Here is a 16,559-nt window from a genome sequence, read left to right on the forward strand (position 1 = left end):
AAAATGGTAAATTGTATATGTACTTTACCACAATAAACTAAAAAAGATAAAAGTAATCTATGGGGTTATAAATCCAGATAGTGGTTTCCTTAGAGTGTAGAGAGGGCTGACTAACTGGGAAGAGGACAGGGGGCTTGGGGTGCTGGTAATATTCCTTTTCTTTAACCTTTATGGTAGTTACATGGGTGTATCCATCCTGCAAAGATTCCTTGAGCAAAAGAGACAAGTATAGACAAGTCTCCCAAGGAGTTTTGCTGCCAAGCAGGGCTGACAAAGTGAGCAGGAGCTCGAGGGGAAGTGGGATGGAGGGACGGTTGTTTTCAGATGGGAGAGACAATCAGGTTTTTTGTGCACGCAGGAATAATCTAGGAAGGAAGGGGGAAACAGACAACGAGGGAAGGTGGAAGAGAACCGTGTAGGTAGCCCCTGAGCAAGGCAGAGGAGCTGAGGTCTCATGCGTGCGTGGCGGTCTGCAGTCAGGCCACCTGCGGGAACAAGCAGGAAGCTGATGGCACTTGTGTCAGAGCTGGGGAGCTGTAAAGCAGCAGTTAGTGCCCCGGCTAACCAGTGAGCAATCCGAGACTCAGGGAGAAAAGCAGCGGGCTCTCACACACACACCGCTGGAGCCGGGAGTGGAAGCCAGGCCCGCCTGACTACAGGGGCACTGCACCAGGCTGCCTCAGGGCCTCAAGTTCACCTCCCTCCGTGAAAAGGAGCACTTTCTCTCGTCTGCCCTGAAACAGCTTCTCAAACTGTTAGGAGCGGCGCCCTTGGCTGCTAAGGATTCTGGGACGTAATGTTCCCACCTTGTCCATGAGCCTTACTGTCTAGAGGACTGGGACTACGCCTGTCCCTCAGCCTCCATCTTCCCAGGCTGAAGAATTCTAACCGTGCAGCATGCAATGATGGGAAAAGCCCTTCGTCGCTCCATTGTCTGGCCCCTTTCCAGTTCTATTACGTCCTCCTTGGAATGCAGAAGCTGTAACAACAGAAACCACAGTGGCTTCCATTTTGAAGGGCCTTTTCCAGGGACAAGGGCCCCGTTGATACACTCAAACCAGGGGTCCATGGGGCTGCAGCTTGCCCGAGGTCACACAGAGTCAATGATAGAGCCCGGCAGAAAATTCCAATCACTGTGATGTCTCCCTCACAACTGTCCAACTGCCCATACACGGGACACCAGGGGGGCACATTCAGCAACAAGTGACGGGAGACAAGGTCCATCGGATTGGCTTAGAGCAGTAAGGAGGTTTTATTGAATAACATAACCAGAGTTCCTTAAGTAGGCAGGCTGCTGGGCTGCTTGATAGGGCCCCGATGACATCATCATGGTCCCAATTTCATTCTGTCTTGCCATCCACAGAGGCTGAATTGGCTTGAATGGCAGCCCCCCAAAAAAGGTATTTCCTCTCTTCTAACCCCTGGAACCTGTGAATGTGACCTTATTTGGGAAAAGGGTCTTTGTAGTTGCAATGAAACTAAGGATCTTATGAGAAGATCATCCTGGACTAGCGGGTGGCCCTAAATGCAACGACAAATATCCTTCTACGAGACAGAAGAGGAGACAGACCTGGAGAGGACGGCCACATGAGGACGAGGCCATGACTGCAGTGAGCAGCCACAAGCCAAGGAACTCGGGCAGCCGCCAAAAGCTGAGTCAAACAACAATATCTACCCTAGAGCCTCCACAGGGAGCACAGCCCTGTTGATAACTTGACGTTGAACTTCTGGACCCTGTAACTCTGAGAAAATAAATTTCTTTTGCCTTAAGCCACCAGGTTCATGGTAATTTGTTCGGCAGCCTAGGAGACGAATATAGAGGATGAGAGATTCAATGAGGTGGGTTAACTTGGGCCTGAACCCCATGCCCCGCTCCTACATCCAAGGGTGGGGTTCGCTTTCCTCAAGGTCCACGGGCTGCACGAGAAAGGGGTGGCCTTCCAGAGGAGGGGGATGGATGCAGGAGAGGCACCCAGAATGTCCACCCCAGTACCATCTCCTGAGCATCTGAGGGATGCTCTCTGAGAGAGAGAAAAGCATAGGAAAGACGGAGGGTACCCTAAGGCGTGACCGTCCCACGTCCAAGGTGCAGGGCTGCACAGCCCAGAGGCATTCTCCAAGCCCTGGGAACAAAGGTGAACACCTGGAACACAGGGCACCTTCCTCCAAAAACACTGGCTGGGAAAGCCCTCGTGAACTGCCAAGATCATTCACACAGAAGAGCCCACCGCATCCACCCGGTTGCCCAAGCCAGGACCCCAGGGTCCTTCCAGACTCCTTCCCGTTCCCCGCCCTACCCTCACTCTGTCCCCACTCCTGCCAGCTCTACCTTCCCTAACTAGCTCCAATCTGTTAGTGTTCCTCCAGCTCCACGGCCATCACTTTTCCTGAGGTCACCAACCTCTCTTACCAGCTTACGGCCCCCAGACACCTCCCTGCCGTCCATCTTGGCCCCTACCGCCATGCTCTCCACCAGGAACTAGAGGGATCTTCTGAAAATGAAGGTTTGCCCGTGTCTCATCCCTGCTGAAAACCTCTTAAGCCCCCTGGCCTAGGTTTCAGGGCCCATGGCTCATCTGCCATCACCCTCACCATGTCCCTCATCAGTTCCCCAAATACACAAGTCCTCTCCCAGCTGGGGCCTGTGCACACACAGCGTCTCTGCCTGGACGACCCCTGCCACCACTTGCCTGGCCAAGTCCTCAAGGACTCAGCCCCAGGGCCCTCTCCTCGGAGGGCTCACCTGGAGCTCCCCGCCCTTCTACTGGGTTCCCACGGCATGCTGGGCTGGCGCAGTCCTCCTGGGCTGCCATAATGGGATATTCGTGTGCCGCCACCCTCCCCCAGGCTCTGAGCCCCCTGAGAGCAGGAACCGGGTCCCCCACCCCTCCGGCCTCAGCACACAGCGTACAGCAGGTTCAGAAATAAACTGATGAGTAAAATCAAACCTGCGTTGCATTCCCTTGCTTTTTCTGAAACAAAATTTGTCCCAGACATTTGCTAAACCTCATTGTTTCCCACCTTGGGAGAGCAAGCACAGAAGCCCAGATGAGGGGCAGATCCTATCTTTGTGACCTTTGGCCAATTATTCCACTTCCCTGAGCTTCAACTTCTCCTTCTGTAAAATGAGATTTATAAGCCTGGCTTCATAAGGAAAACCGCCTAATGTATCGTCTGGCAGAGGGAGGATGCATTTTACTTTCCTTCACACATATGCACACTTTGGCTGCAGTCAGCAAGCATATACTAAGCACTTACCATGAGCCAGCCTCTGGGGTAGGTGTTAGGGGGCAGATAACGGTGACCCTTACCCTAGATTTCACAGTAACCTTTTCTGAGAAACGTCACGTCTAAAATCATGAGTAAATCCTGCCCCTGGATTCACAGGTAAGTTTGCCAACCCTCGGGAAGCCCCCCGAACAGGAAGGTAACCCTGAGCCAGCTCCTCACCCAGCGGGTCTCGTGGAAGACAGTGCGTCAATGGGTCTTTACTGCCACCTGCTGGAGAAATGGAATAGGGCCACAAGCTGCAGCCGGGAGAAATTCCGGCGTTGCCAAACACAGGGCTCTCTAACTTAACATCTGCCACATTTGTTGAACAGCTAAGAAGGGGTCGGAGGAAATTGCTCTTGAAATCAAAATTATCTCACCGGAAATTTAAAAAAAAAAAAAAAAAAAGGAAAGCCAACCGCACCTTGCAATGGTCAGAAATGGAAGTGTTCCTCCTGGGGTAATTTCTCTGACTCAAAGGGGAGGACCAGAAAATCCTGTAAGGTGGAGAGAAACAGCTTCTTCAGAAAACATGCCTATGTTTGACTTCACAGGCCACTATCAAGTACAAATCCTGGTGGAATTCTGCAAACCCTGGTGCCCTGGAACCCAAGGAACAGTCCTCTTGCCCATAAACACCTGCAAGATCTAGCTCAGGCCCAGAACCAGCTCAGTAGAAACTGCCAGAAGCAGGGAGGCCTTTCTTTCCAAAGACCTTCGCTTTGCAGCCAGACTCACTAAGTCAACAAAGTGGGAGCCAGCCCGCCCGCTCGCCTTCCTGTTACACCCTCCAACTTCTCCCTGGCCTGCCACGCTCACACACGTGTACGCGCACACAGACACAGTCCTCCAGATCCCGCGTTCTTAGTTATTTGGGTGGGGAGTCTGCGTGGGGAGAACTGGGAGGCAGAATCCAGATAGGCTATCGCCAGCGTTTAGGGTTTTTTTCCTCTTTCTCTGTATTCCAACCAGCTTATGAAAAGTTGGGTCCAAGAATGCAAACTCTGGAAAACCAAGGGCAGCGCAGCGCCAAGGTATTTACTTAGCTTATGAGTGTGTTTCCGTCTCCCTGGAAGGCAGTCTCAGATTTCCTCAGGGCAGGGGAGCTTTGCTAAGTCCCGCCAGTTACTTTTCTATATAGAGTGGTCGCCTGCTGCTTCTATAGTCAACCTACCCAGCCATTCAGGCATTTAAGAGCAAAGCTTGGGGGGCGCCTGGCTGGCTCAGTCGGTGGAGCGTGCGACTCTTGATCTCGGGGCTGTGAGTTCGAGCCCCATGCTGGGTGTAGAGATTACTTAAAGATAAAATCTTTAAAAAAGAAAAAAAAAAAAGCAAAGCTGGGGGAAGCTCCACACACCATCATACCCTCCAGGGGTCTCCGGATGACCAACTGTCCCCACCTTAAACCAAACTAATTTACGGATGGAGTGAAAGGGTACATTCCCCCCAGAATTTCCCAAAGGGAAGAAAGTCATAACAGAAATACACTGGAGTCATCAAAAAAACACAAATTTGCTTACACAAATTGTGAACGGCACGGTTCTGTTTGTTCTGCTACAGTACAAAAACTGAAAGGTTTTCATCCAGGTAGAAAAATAAAAACAAAGAGGGGTGCCTGGGTGGCTCAGTGGGTTAAGCATCTGCCTTTGGCTCAGGTCATGACCCCAGGGTCCTAGGATTGAGCTCTCCCTCAGCGGGAAGTCTGCTTCTCCCTCTGCCCTTCCCCCCACTCATGCTCATGCGTGTGTGCTCTCTCTCTCTCTCTAATAAATAAATCTTTAAAAGAAAACCAAAGAAAGAATTATCAGCACTCTGGTATTAATCAACCCATAATGATACTTTAAATACACCATCTCTGCCTAGCTAATGACCTGTCCCCCAGCCCAAGCAGTAACTTTTTCTCATCTGTTACGTTTCTGTTAATTTTGCATCTCTTGCATTTGAGGGTTCAAGAAGCAAAATGGCCATTCTGACCATCTCACTTTCCGACCCTGCGCTTCCTTCCAAGGCCTCTGCGGTCCTCCTTACTTCCTCATGTAGTGCCAAGGCAAATGAGGGCGGTGGGCATCAGGTCATCCCATGTCCATCTTCAATGGTTCTCCCGGTCCCGTGGCTCCTCTGGGGTCCATTGGTTTCTCTGCCTGTTCAAGGCCTGGGCATCCTTTGCAAGATGGTCCTGACTGCCTACAAGCACCAACATCAGGGCGCCTGGGTGGCTCAGTTGGTTAAGCATCTGCCTTCGGCTCAGGTCATGACCCCAGGGTCCTGGGATCGAGCTCCACATCAGGCTCCCTGCTCAGCGGGGAGCCTTCTCCCTCTCCCTCTGCCACTCCCCCACTTGTGCACTCACTCTCTGTCAAATAAATAAATAAAATCTTAAAAAATAAAAAAACAGAAGCACCAACATCTATCACTGAGGACCTAACTCCCAGGGACACACCAGGAAGCAGGGCTCCTGCTCCATCTGCTCTTAGCATCCCCAGATCTCTGTGTCTTCTCCCACCTTTCTTCCCACAACCCAGGGGATTTGGGGGAGGAAGGTTGAAGTTCATTCTTTCCCTCCAAATTTCTTCGAGACACATAGTCTTTTGGTCCAAAACCCCCTTGCCTTTTTACAAGGAAAAAAAAGAAAAAAGAAAAGAAAGGAAAGGAAAAGAAAAAAAAAAGACAAAGAAACATTTAAAAAGAAAATAAGTCCCTTTTTGTAAAACAAAAGACAGAAAAATGTCTCCGTTGTCTTCGACCCTGTCACATGCCTCCAGAAAGGCAATGAACAGCAGGCCTGCATGGAGAGAAGGCGGGAGAGAAACAAAGGCATATCACAAAGGTCATCTGGTCACCTGAAAAACACGTATTTACTCTCCTTTCCCTCACTTCAAACTTTTGCTGTGGTCAGTTGTGATTCTTTCTTGGCAAATGATACTGCTTACAAGAATTGCGGAATAAAAGCTTCTCTTTTGTTCCTCCTAACAGTCCTTTAGCACCTACATTTCTCCAGCGGCTCCTGCGCACTTCTGTGGACCCTTCCCAGGCTAGCTCACACATCCTGAGAGAAGCTGACGTAGGGCACCGCTGCCCAACCCCCAACCCACCCCCCAGTCAAAAAAAAACCAAGACTGCCAAAAGCAGAAGCTCAAGTGGCCCCGTGCATCTTCCAAAATGTTTAAGCCTGAAATGCCCAAGCCCCACCCCTGCACCTGCCCCAAGTCAATACATTATATGAACACTTCTAATTCCCACAACCCAAAGTGCCCTTTTGAGCTTTCATCTTACTTGGTCTCTCTAGATAAAAGATGACCTGCCCCCCTCCTTACAACTCTCTTCTTCTTAAATTTGGCCCGTGTGACGCCTATGCTCCCCTGGTTTTCCTCCTCCTCCTCCCTGGCCATAGCCTGGCTCATGGATCTGACCCTTGCATCTATCCTTTCCTTGCTAATGTGCCATGAGGTCCTGTCCTCGGTCCTCTCCTTTCTACATGACTTCACAGAACAATCTCAACTTCTGTCAGTGCTACACCACCTACCAAAATCTCAAACATCCCTACCACACTCCCTCCCTTCCCTCCCTCCCTCTTCCTCTCCCTTTCTGACTCCAGACATTGCTGTTGACTATTTAGCTAGAAAACAAAAAGCCAGAGAGAGGGAGGATAAAATCGCTAATTTCCGATATTTGAAAGACAGGACCACAGAGCAGACCAGAACCACATGGGTAGATTTCAACTCAAAAGCAAAAGAGAATTTTCTAACAAAGAGCACTAACCAGCAGTGGACAGGCCCCTTCTGAGGTAGTGAGCTCCCACGACTAGAAGTGGGCAGAGAGGATTCCTTCACATAGTACAAGGCCAAACTAAGCAACATCCAAGTTCACATCTGCCCGTGAGATTGATACTTCTCTGCTCAGTGTTCAGAGATTTGAAAAGACGTTCTGTTGGTGTTTTTTGTTTTTTTCATTCTTCATTATAGGACACTGGCTAGAAATCATTGCAGTATTTCCCTTTATTCAATTATTTTTTAAATAGCCACAATTTTGTCTATCCAATAATGTATCCTATGAACTTATTTGTCATACACACTCTGGTTTTGAGAGAACAAAATTTACTTGGTCATTGATTGAAGGCTTTCAGATTAAAGCACAGTTGGAGGGGCGCCTGGGTGGCTCAGTCATTAAGCGTCTGCCTTCAGCTCAGGGCGTGATCCTGGCATTATGGGATCGAGCCCTGCATCAGGCTCCTCCGCTGGGAGCCTGCTTCTTCCTCTCCCACTCCCCCTGCTTGTGCTCCCTCTCTCGCTGGTTGTCTCTATCTCTGTCAAATAAATAAATAAAATCTTTAAAAAAAAAAAAGTTCTTCTTTTTAAAAGTTCTCCAAGGGGCGCCTGGGTGGTGCAGTCGGTTAAGCATCTGACTCTGGGTTTCGGCTCAGGTGGTGATCTCAGGGTTGTGAGACTGAGCCCCACATTGGGCCCTGTGCTCAGCATGAAGTCTACTTGAGACTCTCCCTCTCCTTCTGCTCCTTCCCCCCACTCTCTCCCTGTCTCTTCCTAAAATAAAATGTTCTAAAACAAAAAGAAAAAAGTCCGAAAGCAAACTGCCTGTAACTCCGTCACATAATCATTGTTTCCACTGGCTCATGTTAACCCTTATCACTTGCATATGCAACTTCTTCATCTTTATAGTATTATCAGAGCAGTTTTATAGTAAGTATTTTCACTGACTATGTCATTAGTATTTTTCCATTTCATTACTTTTTCCCCCTTCCTTCCACCTCATCCCCTCAAGATAACAGATGTTCACGGCCTGGAAGCTTACCTTCTACATCCTTCCCGGTCCTTGGATCATCCAACAAGGGGCGGGGGGAGGCGCACCAGAACCTTATTTAAATCAGAACAATTGACTCAACTCCCTCTTCCTCTTGTTCTCCCAACATACCCAACTTTCTACATCCTTCCTCCAGTAGACCCTATTGGCCTCCTACCCAATTTGCTGGAAACAACCAGAAGCAGGAACCACAAAGATTAACTCCTAAAACACAAGAGTGTCCTAGATTCTCAGCTGCTCCTCGGATCACAGCAGCAGCACCTGGTGAATTTCCTTTGCTCCGCCTCTAACGCACATGGGCTTTTCATACGTGTTTTCTTCCCTCCCTCCAACATCCGTACACTCTCCCACCTCACGACTTGTCCTTTCATTTGCTTTTATTCAGTTTCACTGCTCCAGCTTACACACGGGACAACACAACCTGTCAGCGGTACAGCCTTGCCGTTCTGCCATCCTCCTCAAGCCCCCGACGTTGCCTGGCTCAGTTTCCCAAGTTCACCTTTTCACACCAGAAATGCTCATTTTCACACTGGTCTAATCAGATCCGGCACCGGGAGGAGGAGGAAACACAGAGCAGTGTGGTGAGATGGTCTATGACTGTCCCTTTAGCAAAGATAGTGGAGGGGACATTTTTTTCTCCCTAGGATAGTTTTGGTCATGAGGCCCCTCACAGCAAAAGCCACCGCTTTCTCTCATAAGGTTCTGCCCTGTTCACACACTTTGTGGGGCCTCTGAAAAATCATTTAAATGGTTAAATGTTCACTTAATGGCTATGGAGTTGACTCCGATTTCAGACCTGAAACTTGTCCTTGATTCAGCTTCAAGAGGGAGGCAGGGAGTTAAGAAGACTCCCTGAGCCGGCCAGAGAGGCAAAGGCGACTGGCACCTCACAGACCTGCCAAGGCATGGTCCCCAGAACCCACCTCTAGGCTTGTACTCACAAGGGGGTGGGCAGCCAAGGAAAGCAGACCGCAGAGTCACATGTGGGGTTTGGGCATGGCTCTGCCATTTCCTGGCCCTGGGATCTTACAGAAGTCAAAACATTTTGAGTCTTTTTTCCCTTATCTTGAAAATGACACAATTTAGGGGTACCTGGTTGGCTCAGTCAGGGGGAGCATGCAACTCTTGATCTCGGGGTTGTGAGTTCAAGCTCCACATTGGGTATAGAGATTACTTACAAATAAAATCTTTTAAAAATAAAATAAGGCAATTTAAAAAAATAGTGACTTCATATCATTGTAAAGAGTAAATTAAATGGAAAATAAGGTTTAAAATCCTTTCATACCAATGGAGGGCTATATAATTGCTGGTTTAATTCATTTGCCATTTCGTGTTCCATCTTACCAAAAGCCCTTGTTAACCAAGTAAATGGTGACTTTTTCATCAACAGGAATAGAAATCAGCCACAAAGTCACCAACATTTCTTGGATTCTAATCTCTGCCCAAAACATTATTTTCTTTCATAGAGTAGTTTTAAGCATCCAAGTACCTCCAATCCTTAAAATGTAAGCCAGGGACTTGCACTGAAGGAGTAAAGCTTTGCTGGTAAGTATCCAATTAAAAGGGGGGGGGAAGTAAACAAAAGCATATCAAATTTTTTCTACCTTTATTTATAAAGAACACAACTCCTCCTGACACAGACACAAACACTCACATGTCCCAAGGAGAAGCTCATTAAAAACAACAACAACAACAACAACAACAACAGAACTGGAGAACATCAGGACCTCTGTTAACACCAGTCTGCGTGCCCAACTCGGGGATCGCTGGAAATGTGTCCTCAAATGTGACCTCTCACCTCAATGAAAGGAAGAGAGACCTCTATCTGGAGGGTATGCCCACCCACCAGGCAAAAAGCTACAGACTCAATCTTCAGCATCATCAAACTGTCCTGTTTCGAAGACCATCTTGGAATAATAGGTTATCAGCGGAGGTGGATGGTGCCAACTGGGGTCATAGATCATGTCTCCTTGCGGGGCACAGCACACCCAAGGTTTGACCTCTTGAAAAATGCAACCCTGGATGTCATCGGCATCTGCAAGCAGTTTAAAAAACAAAAAACAAATTAAAGGTAGGAGGGGAGGAGAGACAGACAGCCAAAAAGTGTCTAGGGGACAGGCACCTGCAGTTCAAAAGCACACACACAGAGCCCGCCTTGGCTTTTGAACGCGTGCATTCTGAGGCACCCCCCAAGCGGTGCTTCTCAGAGGAGGGCCCTTAGCAGTGCAGAGGCTGCAAGAGCACTTTTGTCTGCAGCTGCCAGAGTCACACAGATATTTTAAGAGAGTCAACTAGAAAATTTGCATTTTTTCCAATATGAAAGAGAAGCTGTCACAGGCACTTCAGCCCTGTAACAGGTATCAGGCTAAGCTCACAGACTGGGTCTGTCTTCCAAAATGTCTGCCTTCGGGGTAATCCGGGAGGAGGGCCTCCAAACCTTGGTCTAGGACCCTAGAAATGCCACACCTACCATATGGATTCCCTTGATCTGCCTTCAACTCCAAGTCCCAGTCCTCGTTAAAAAGATCAGCAGCCTGTTCCTTGGGCGGACAGTCGGACACCCCTTCTGACAGCTCCCAGGTATTCAGGTCCCCATCAGAATCCTCATCATCCACAGCAAAGCCTTCGTCTTCCGAGTGGGTACCCTCACCATGGGTAGGACCACCATTAGGGACACTCTGTGCTCCACTGGCTGAGAAATCAACAGAAGGAAGAAGGTCTTAAAACCACCAGCAACGACACAGGACCTACTCCTGTGCGTGGAAAATGCCTGGCAACCTTACTGAGAGGGCAAGAGTAAAACAAGGGTACAGAGTTCTTTAGCCACCTGAGCACTTAAAAAAAAAAAATGTTGTTCTGGTTACCTTTTTTGAAGAAGGTTGATCATTTTTTTCAATAAAACGTTTGCCTTAAATGAGGCCATTAATTGCGAGGTCTTGTAATTCACACGGAATCAAGCAAATCAAGTAGAGTTTATATGTTTAGGTAGTTTACAGGTAACTGAGGCAAAAGGCATCTGGAAAATGACAAGCTTTCACAATACACACTTGAATTGAATTTTTACTCTTCTATTCCTCTCTTCATCCTCAAGGAGCACAAGACAAGGGGGGGCGGGAGGAAAGCAGGCAGAAGAGCAGAACCCACCCAATCACAACAGACAGCCACCACGTCTCCTCCTCCCAACACCGGGGAGGGCTGGAAGATATATCTTCAAAAGGTCTCAAAATAATGGAGGAAAGTCTGGGGGAGGATAATGGACCTCCCAGCATACCGTGCCATGGTGATGCCAGGTCAGAGCTGGGAAAAGAATCAGCCTCAACACAGCCATGCTACTAACACCGTGTAATAACGGCAGCTATAAGTGAAAAAGCCATAGTTGAGGGCACGGGCTCTGGAGCTGGACAATCCCAGTCCGAATGCCAGTTGTGCCAATTAGTCATTGTGTGACTGAGCGGAAAGGGACTCGACCAAGTCCTCAAGAGCTTAAACACAGAGCTAGCACGCAGCCCAGCAATTCCCCTCCTAAACAGATATCCCGAAGAATTGAAAACAGGTATTTAAACAAGACGTGTACAATAATGTTCATGACAGCACTGTTCACAATCACTAGAAGATGGAAACAAACATTCACGGGATGAATAAGCAAGCAAGATGCAGTGTATCCAGATGATGGAAGGATTCAGCCATGAAAAGGAATGTACTGATTGATGCTACATGAACGAAACTTGGACATATTATGCTGAGTGGAAGAAGCCAGACATAAAAGGCCACATGGGATATCATTCCACTGACCCGCAACTCACATTTGCCTGTCCAGTACTGGGAAATCCACGGAGACAGAAAGCTGATCAGTGGTCACCAGGGGCTCGAGGAAGGGGGAAGGGGGTGTGGCTACTTACCGGGTACAGGGTGGTGGGGTGCTAAAAATGTTCAGGAACTAAATAGCCAGAGTGGTTACACGGCACTGTGACTCTACTAAATGCCACTGAACTGGATGCTTTAAAACTGGTAAATGGCACACTTTAGGTGCTTGACCATATTTTTTAAAAAATTTTACTCTGTGCCTCAGTTTTCTCATCTGTAAAGAGGAAGATAGGATTGTTGTGAGAGTTGTTTGTTTGTTTTAAGAAGGGGGGAATGGGAAAAGAAACACTTGGAATTGTACCTGGCCCTTACTCAGCACATGTCAGCTGTTATAACTACATCTACGTGTGGGCACAGTGCTTCCTCCAGACCAGCACTATCCAACACAAGTTTCTGTGATGATGGTAATACTCTCTCATCTGCGCTCCAACAGGCTTGCTAGCAGGAGCCACGTGTGACAGCCGAGCACTTGAAATGTGGCTAATGTGAACAGGGAACTGAGGTTTTCATTGTATTTAACTATAATTCGCTTAGATTTAAAGAGCCCTAGTAGCTGGTGGCTAGTACAGCTCGAGATCCTCCCACCTGATCCTCAGAACCGCCCTCTGAGGTAAGCATCATTATCCCCATTTTAAAGAAGAAGAAAGGGTAAGTGACTTATCTAAGGCCACAAAACCGGAGCCCAGGACTCTGAGCGAGAGCTGAAGGTGAATGGCTCCAAAGCCCATACTCTTGCCGCTGCCTGAAGCTGTCTTTCTCTGGAGAAGGGAAAGGTCTGAACACAAGGCCAGGACTACCACACGAGGGCACCGTGGAAACACTGGGCAGAAAACGCAACTCAGCAGCCAAGAGAACTGGCTGGAAAGAGGAGACCAACAAGACGTAGGGACGGTCCCTCTCCTCGCTCCCTTGGTCCCTCCCCACATCCACCCCCCATCTCCACCGTCTACTTGCCTAGCCGATCCATGGCCTTCTCGGTCTCTCTCTCTTGCCCGGAGGGGTCAGTGGGGGCAAAGCTGGCCTGCAGGAAGAAGAGACGGTTACCCAGCACCTGGATGTGTGCAGTATCCCCGGTATGAAGCTACCATCTCACAGCCCCAAACCCACCCTTCCAGCCTTACCTTCGTGAGGGTGGGGCCGGGGCTTTGCAACCCCCATTTCTGTTTTGCCCTATGAGATGCAGCAAGGCCTGAGGGAGAAAGGCCTCGCTCCGTCCTATTCCTGCAGACACCACCCCAGCGACACTTCGCCCCCAGCGGCAGCAGCGCCCTCCTACAGCAGCCTCGCAATCCAGTTTACGGTTTGCCAACACTGGTGGAGCCAACCTCCTCACTGGGCCCTCTCGTCAGGGGTCTGAGTCCCAGGCCCTCAGGCCCCTCTCCTCCAAGCTCGGAGACCCCAGCAGTAGCTGTGGGCAGCGCCTCCTCCTCAGAAGCTGGAATTTCAGCTCTGCAAAGCCTCTCCTCTGAGCCTGTAAATTTTAATCATTCCAGCCTCATTCCTTCCTCCCCTCAGCCCTAGGGTTGGTAGCTGTTTCCTGCAGCTGCTACCGCCATGTTCATTTTTACCTTTTCAGTGACTTCACTTTCTAGCAAATTCTGTCTCCTGATATTTGTGGCGGCAACAAAGCTGTAGTCCCTAAGTGACGCTGAAGGGAAGTCTTCTTCCCCTACCGCCAACCATATGCTTCTCTGCTCCCATCACTCAAAAGCTCCTGAAATCCTATCACCTCCAAGACCGCTTTGTAAATGGAACAAGAAATGTCCACAGCCTGCATAAGAAAGACCTGGTTTCAATCCCGGCTCTGCCATTCATTCAGAGTGTGACCTTGGATAGATCACTTCAACCACCATGCCTGGGATTCCTTCTCTGGAAATTGGGAGATGACTGCTCTGACCTTACAGGGGGCTTATGAGGAGATAACATTATGAAAACACCTGGCGCGTAGCAGGAATGTAATATTTGTTGATTTAAATCCGCCTTCTTTTCTCCTATACCTAAAGTGCACTTGGCATCTGCCCCAATTAGCTCATGACCTAGTCCTCCCTAAATTTAATGAATAAACACCACCTCCTGCGGTCAGTGACAACCCTCGGTCACCACTGCAGGTCAGCGAGTGGCATCTCTTAGATGGATCACTGCCATAGCTCCCTCCCCTCCCACTCACCCACCCTGTCCAAACTTAACAGTATCAATCACCACTCTGCTCAAAAATCTTCAACAGCCCTCCATATGGGAGCATAAAATTGGCCATGGCATTCACACCACCCATGACGGCCCCTCAACCTGTTGAGCATACTTCTCTCCCTTGGCCCTGAGGCTCTGCCACCCAAGCTCCCAGCCATGTGCCCTGTCCTTCCTCACCTCCACGCCTCTGCAGGCACCACCACCCTGTCACCTTGGAGAGGAAGCGCACTGCGTCCTGACACGATTAGTCTCATCCCATCTGCATTCCAAGGCATTCCAAGGCAATTCTGTCTATCACTGCATCTTTCCTGTCTTACTCTGGTTTAGTACCATCTTTGATGCTTAAACAAGCTTTCCATTCCTCCCTCCCGTTAAGAGCCGTGCCTACCGCGGCAGGCACGAGGCCAGGAGCCGGGTTAACAGCACTCAACAGAGGTTCCTACCCTCTCCGAGCTCACCATCCAGAACTTACTAACTGTAAACAAGGGCAGGTGATAACTGTAATAACGGTCTTAGAAAAACCAGGAGCTGTCTGGCGCGCAAATGAAAACAAGTTTCTGGAAACCCTGCGTCAAGCCGGGCCTTTGGTTTCAGTAAACAGAAAAGGAGAGAGCGCATCAGACATCATGTGGTGCTCAGGGTGAGCCGTGCATCCCCCACCCGTGGTCACGGGTCCTTCAGGGACAGCGCGCTCCTCGCCGCCCTCACCTGGCCCCGGCCCAGGCCCCCGGCAGTGGCCCCCAACTCTCGGTCGTCAGCATCGCTTCCCATTCGGCAAGTACGCAGAGGCGCCCCCGAGGCGGCCAGCCCGCCCTCCCGCCCCGCTCGCATCCCCACGCCCTCGGCCGCCGCGGCCCGGCGGTTTCCAGCGCGAGCGCGCGCCCAAACGGCGCTCCCCCGGCCCCGCGGCCCCCGCCCCGNNNGGCTCGGCGCCCTGGACGCTGCTCGGCCACGTGACGCGCCCGCCTGGCTGCCAGCCGGAGGATACGCCGCGGAGGGGCCAATCAGCCGGGGGTGCTCCCGGCCGAGGGGGGCGGGACACGGGTCACGAGGAAGCCAGGGGCGGGGCGGCGCGGCGCGAGAGGGGCGGGGCGCGCGCGGTTGCCCAAGCCCCCTACCTACGGGTCCCGGGATCGGATTTTTGTCGCTCCTGCCCGTGCCCATCTCAGCGCTGACGACTAGCTGGGTCTGCAGTGCCAACCGTTATCCCTGCCCCACCACGCTGGTTGTGCTTCGGCCTCCCAGCCTCGAATTCCTGTTAGAATATTCAATTACCCGACTCTCCCTGACAAAGCTCAGCTCTCAAAAGTTTGAATGCAATGGAGCTTCAGCCACATTTCACGCTCTCCTCACGGGTGTTCGTAGAACGCAGGCTGGAATGGGACTATAACCCACCCACAAATGGACGTAGCCAGTGCCTGTCCACCCTAAGTTAATGATGGTTCTTAAAGTTAATGGATTAGAAACGAGGACAGATGATGAAAACAATGTGCACACACCATATGACACAGTAACACTAAACATTCTGTGCTGTCGAGGTAGTCTGGCCTGGGCTCCTATTTTTTTAATGCTCAAAGTCTGGCCCTCTACAGCCTGAGGGCAGCAGCAGACGGGCAGGGCCTAAGTTGGGGATAAACCCAACTCTAAAGTCACCCTTCCCTGCCTTTCCCCACGCTGCCCAAACTCTTCCTAACAGAACTGCTCAGGGCGTGATAATCATTTTAACAATGAAGTAGCAGAAAAGCTAGAAACTGGGATTCCTGCTCACGAGGCCACCTTATGACAATCTTTGGGACACTGGAGAGCTTATTCCTTCATCTCCCTCAAAGAATGTGAACCATAAAAGACATTTGAAAAAAATTAGTGTAAGGGTGGATGGGCAAAACAGGTGAAGGGGAGTGGGAGACACAGGCTTCCAGTCATAGAATGAGTAAGTCACAGGGCTAAAAGGTACAGTATAGGAAATATAGTCAATGATATTGTAGTGGACTTGTACGGTGACAGATGGGAGCTACGCTTGTGGGGAGCACAGCATAACATATGGAGTTGTTGAATCTGCTATGTTGTACACCTGAAACTGATGTTTATATTGTGTCAACTACACTCAAATTTAAAATTTCACATAAAAATGTTTCCTACTATTAAAAAAATTGAGCCTAGGGGCGCCTGGGTGGCACAGCGGTTAAGCGTCTGCCTTCGGCTCAGGGCGTGATCCCAGCGTTGTGGGATCGAGCCCCACATCAGGCTCCTATGCTATGAGCCTGCTTCTTCCTCTCCCACTCCCTTGCTTGTGTTCCCTCTCTCGCTGGCTGTCTCTATCTCTGTCGAATAAATAAATAAAATCTTTNAATAAATAAATAAAATCTTTAAAAAAAAAAAAAATTGAGCCTAACCGCTGATACACAGTACCTTTTCTTTCCTCT

At 49.7% G+C, this 16,559-nt stretch overlaps 1 protein-coding gene across 1 annotated transcript; it reads right to left on the bottom strand.

Moving 5' to 3' along the window:
* Window positions 1–9,674: 9,674 nt before the first annotated feature.
* COPRS (coordinator of PRMT5 and differentiation stimulator) lies at window positions 9,675–14,974 on the bottom strand. Its single transcript, XM_019803856.2, has 4 exons — window positions 14,845–14,974; window positions 12,904–12,970; window positions 10,556–10,777; window positions 9,675–10,120 (listed from the first exon to the last, which is right to left on the bottom strand). Exons 1-4 carry the CDS (start codon window positions 14,965–14,967, stop codon window positions 9,951–9,953), a joined length of 582 nt encoding a protein of 193 aa, XP_019659415.2. The 5' UTR covers window positions 14,968–14,974; the 3' UTR covers window positions 9,675–9,950.
* Window positions 14,975–16,559: the final 1,585 nt, after the last annotated feature.

This window comes from Ailuropoda melanoleuca, chromosome 13 (assembly GCF_002007445.2).
Source record: "Ailuropoda melanoleuca isolate Jingjing chromosome 13, ASM200744v2, whole genome shotgun sequence".
Classification (NCBI taxonomy): domain Eukaryota; kingdom Metazoa; phylum Chordata; class Mammalia; order Carnivora; family Ursidae; genus Ailuropoda; species Ailuropoda melanoleuca.

What these genes read in the sequence shown, in the direction of transcription:
- COPRS (XM_019803856.2), bottom strand. Translation starts at nt 14,967, where the DNA reads ATGCGAGCGGGGCGGGAGGGCGGGCTGGCCGCCTCGGGGGCGCCTCTG. An exon ending in GGGGCCTGGGCCGGGGCCAG is followed by an intron (nt 12,971 to 14,844) that starts GTGAGGGCGGCG and finishes TTCTTCCTGCAG; the next exon opens with GCCAGCTTTGCCCCCACTGA. An exon ending in AGATCAAGGGAATCCATATG is followed by an intron (nt 10,121 to 10,555) that starts GTAGGTGTGGCA and finishes AACTGCTTGCAG; the next exon opens with ATGCCGATGACATCCAGGGT.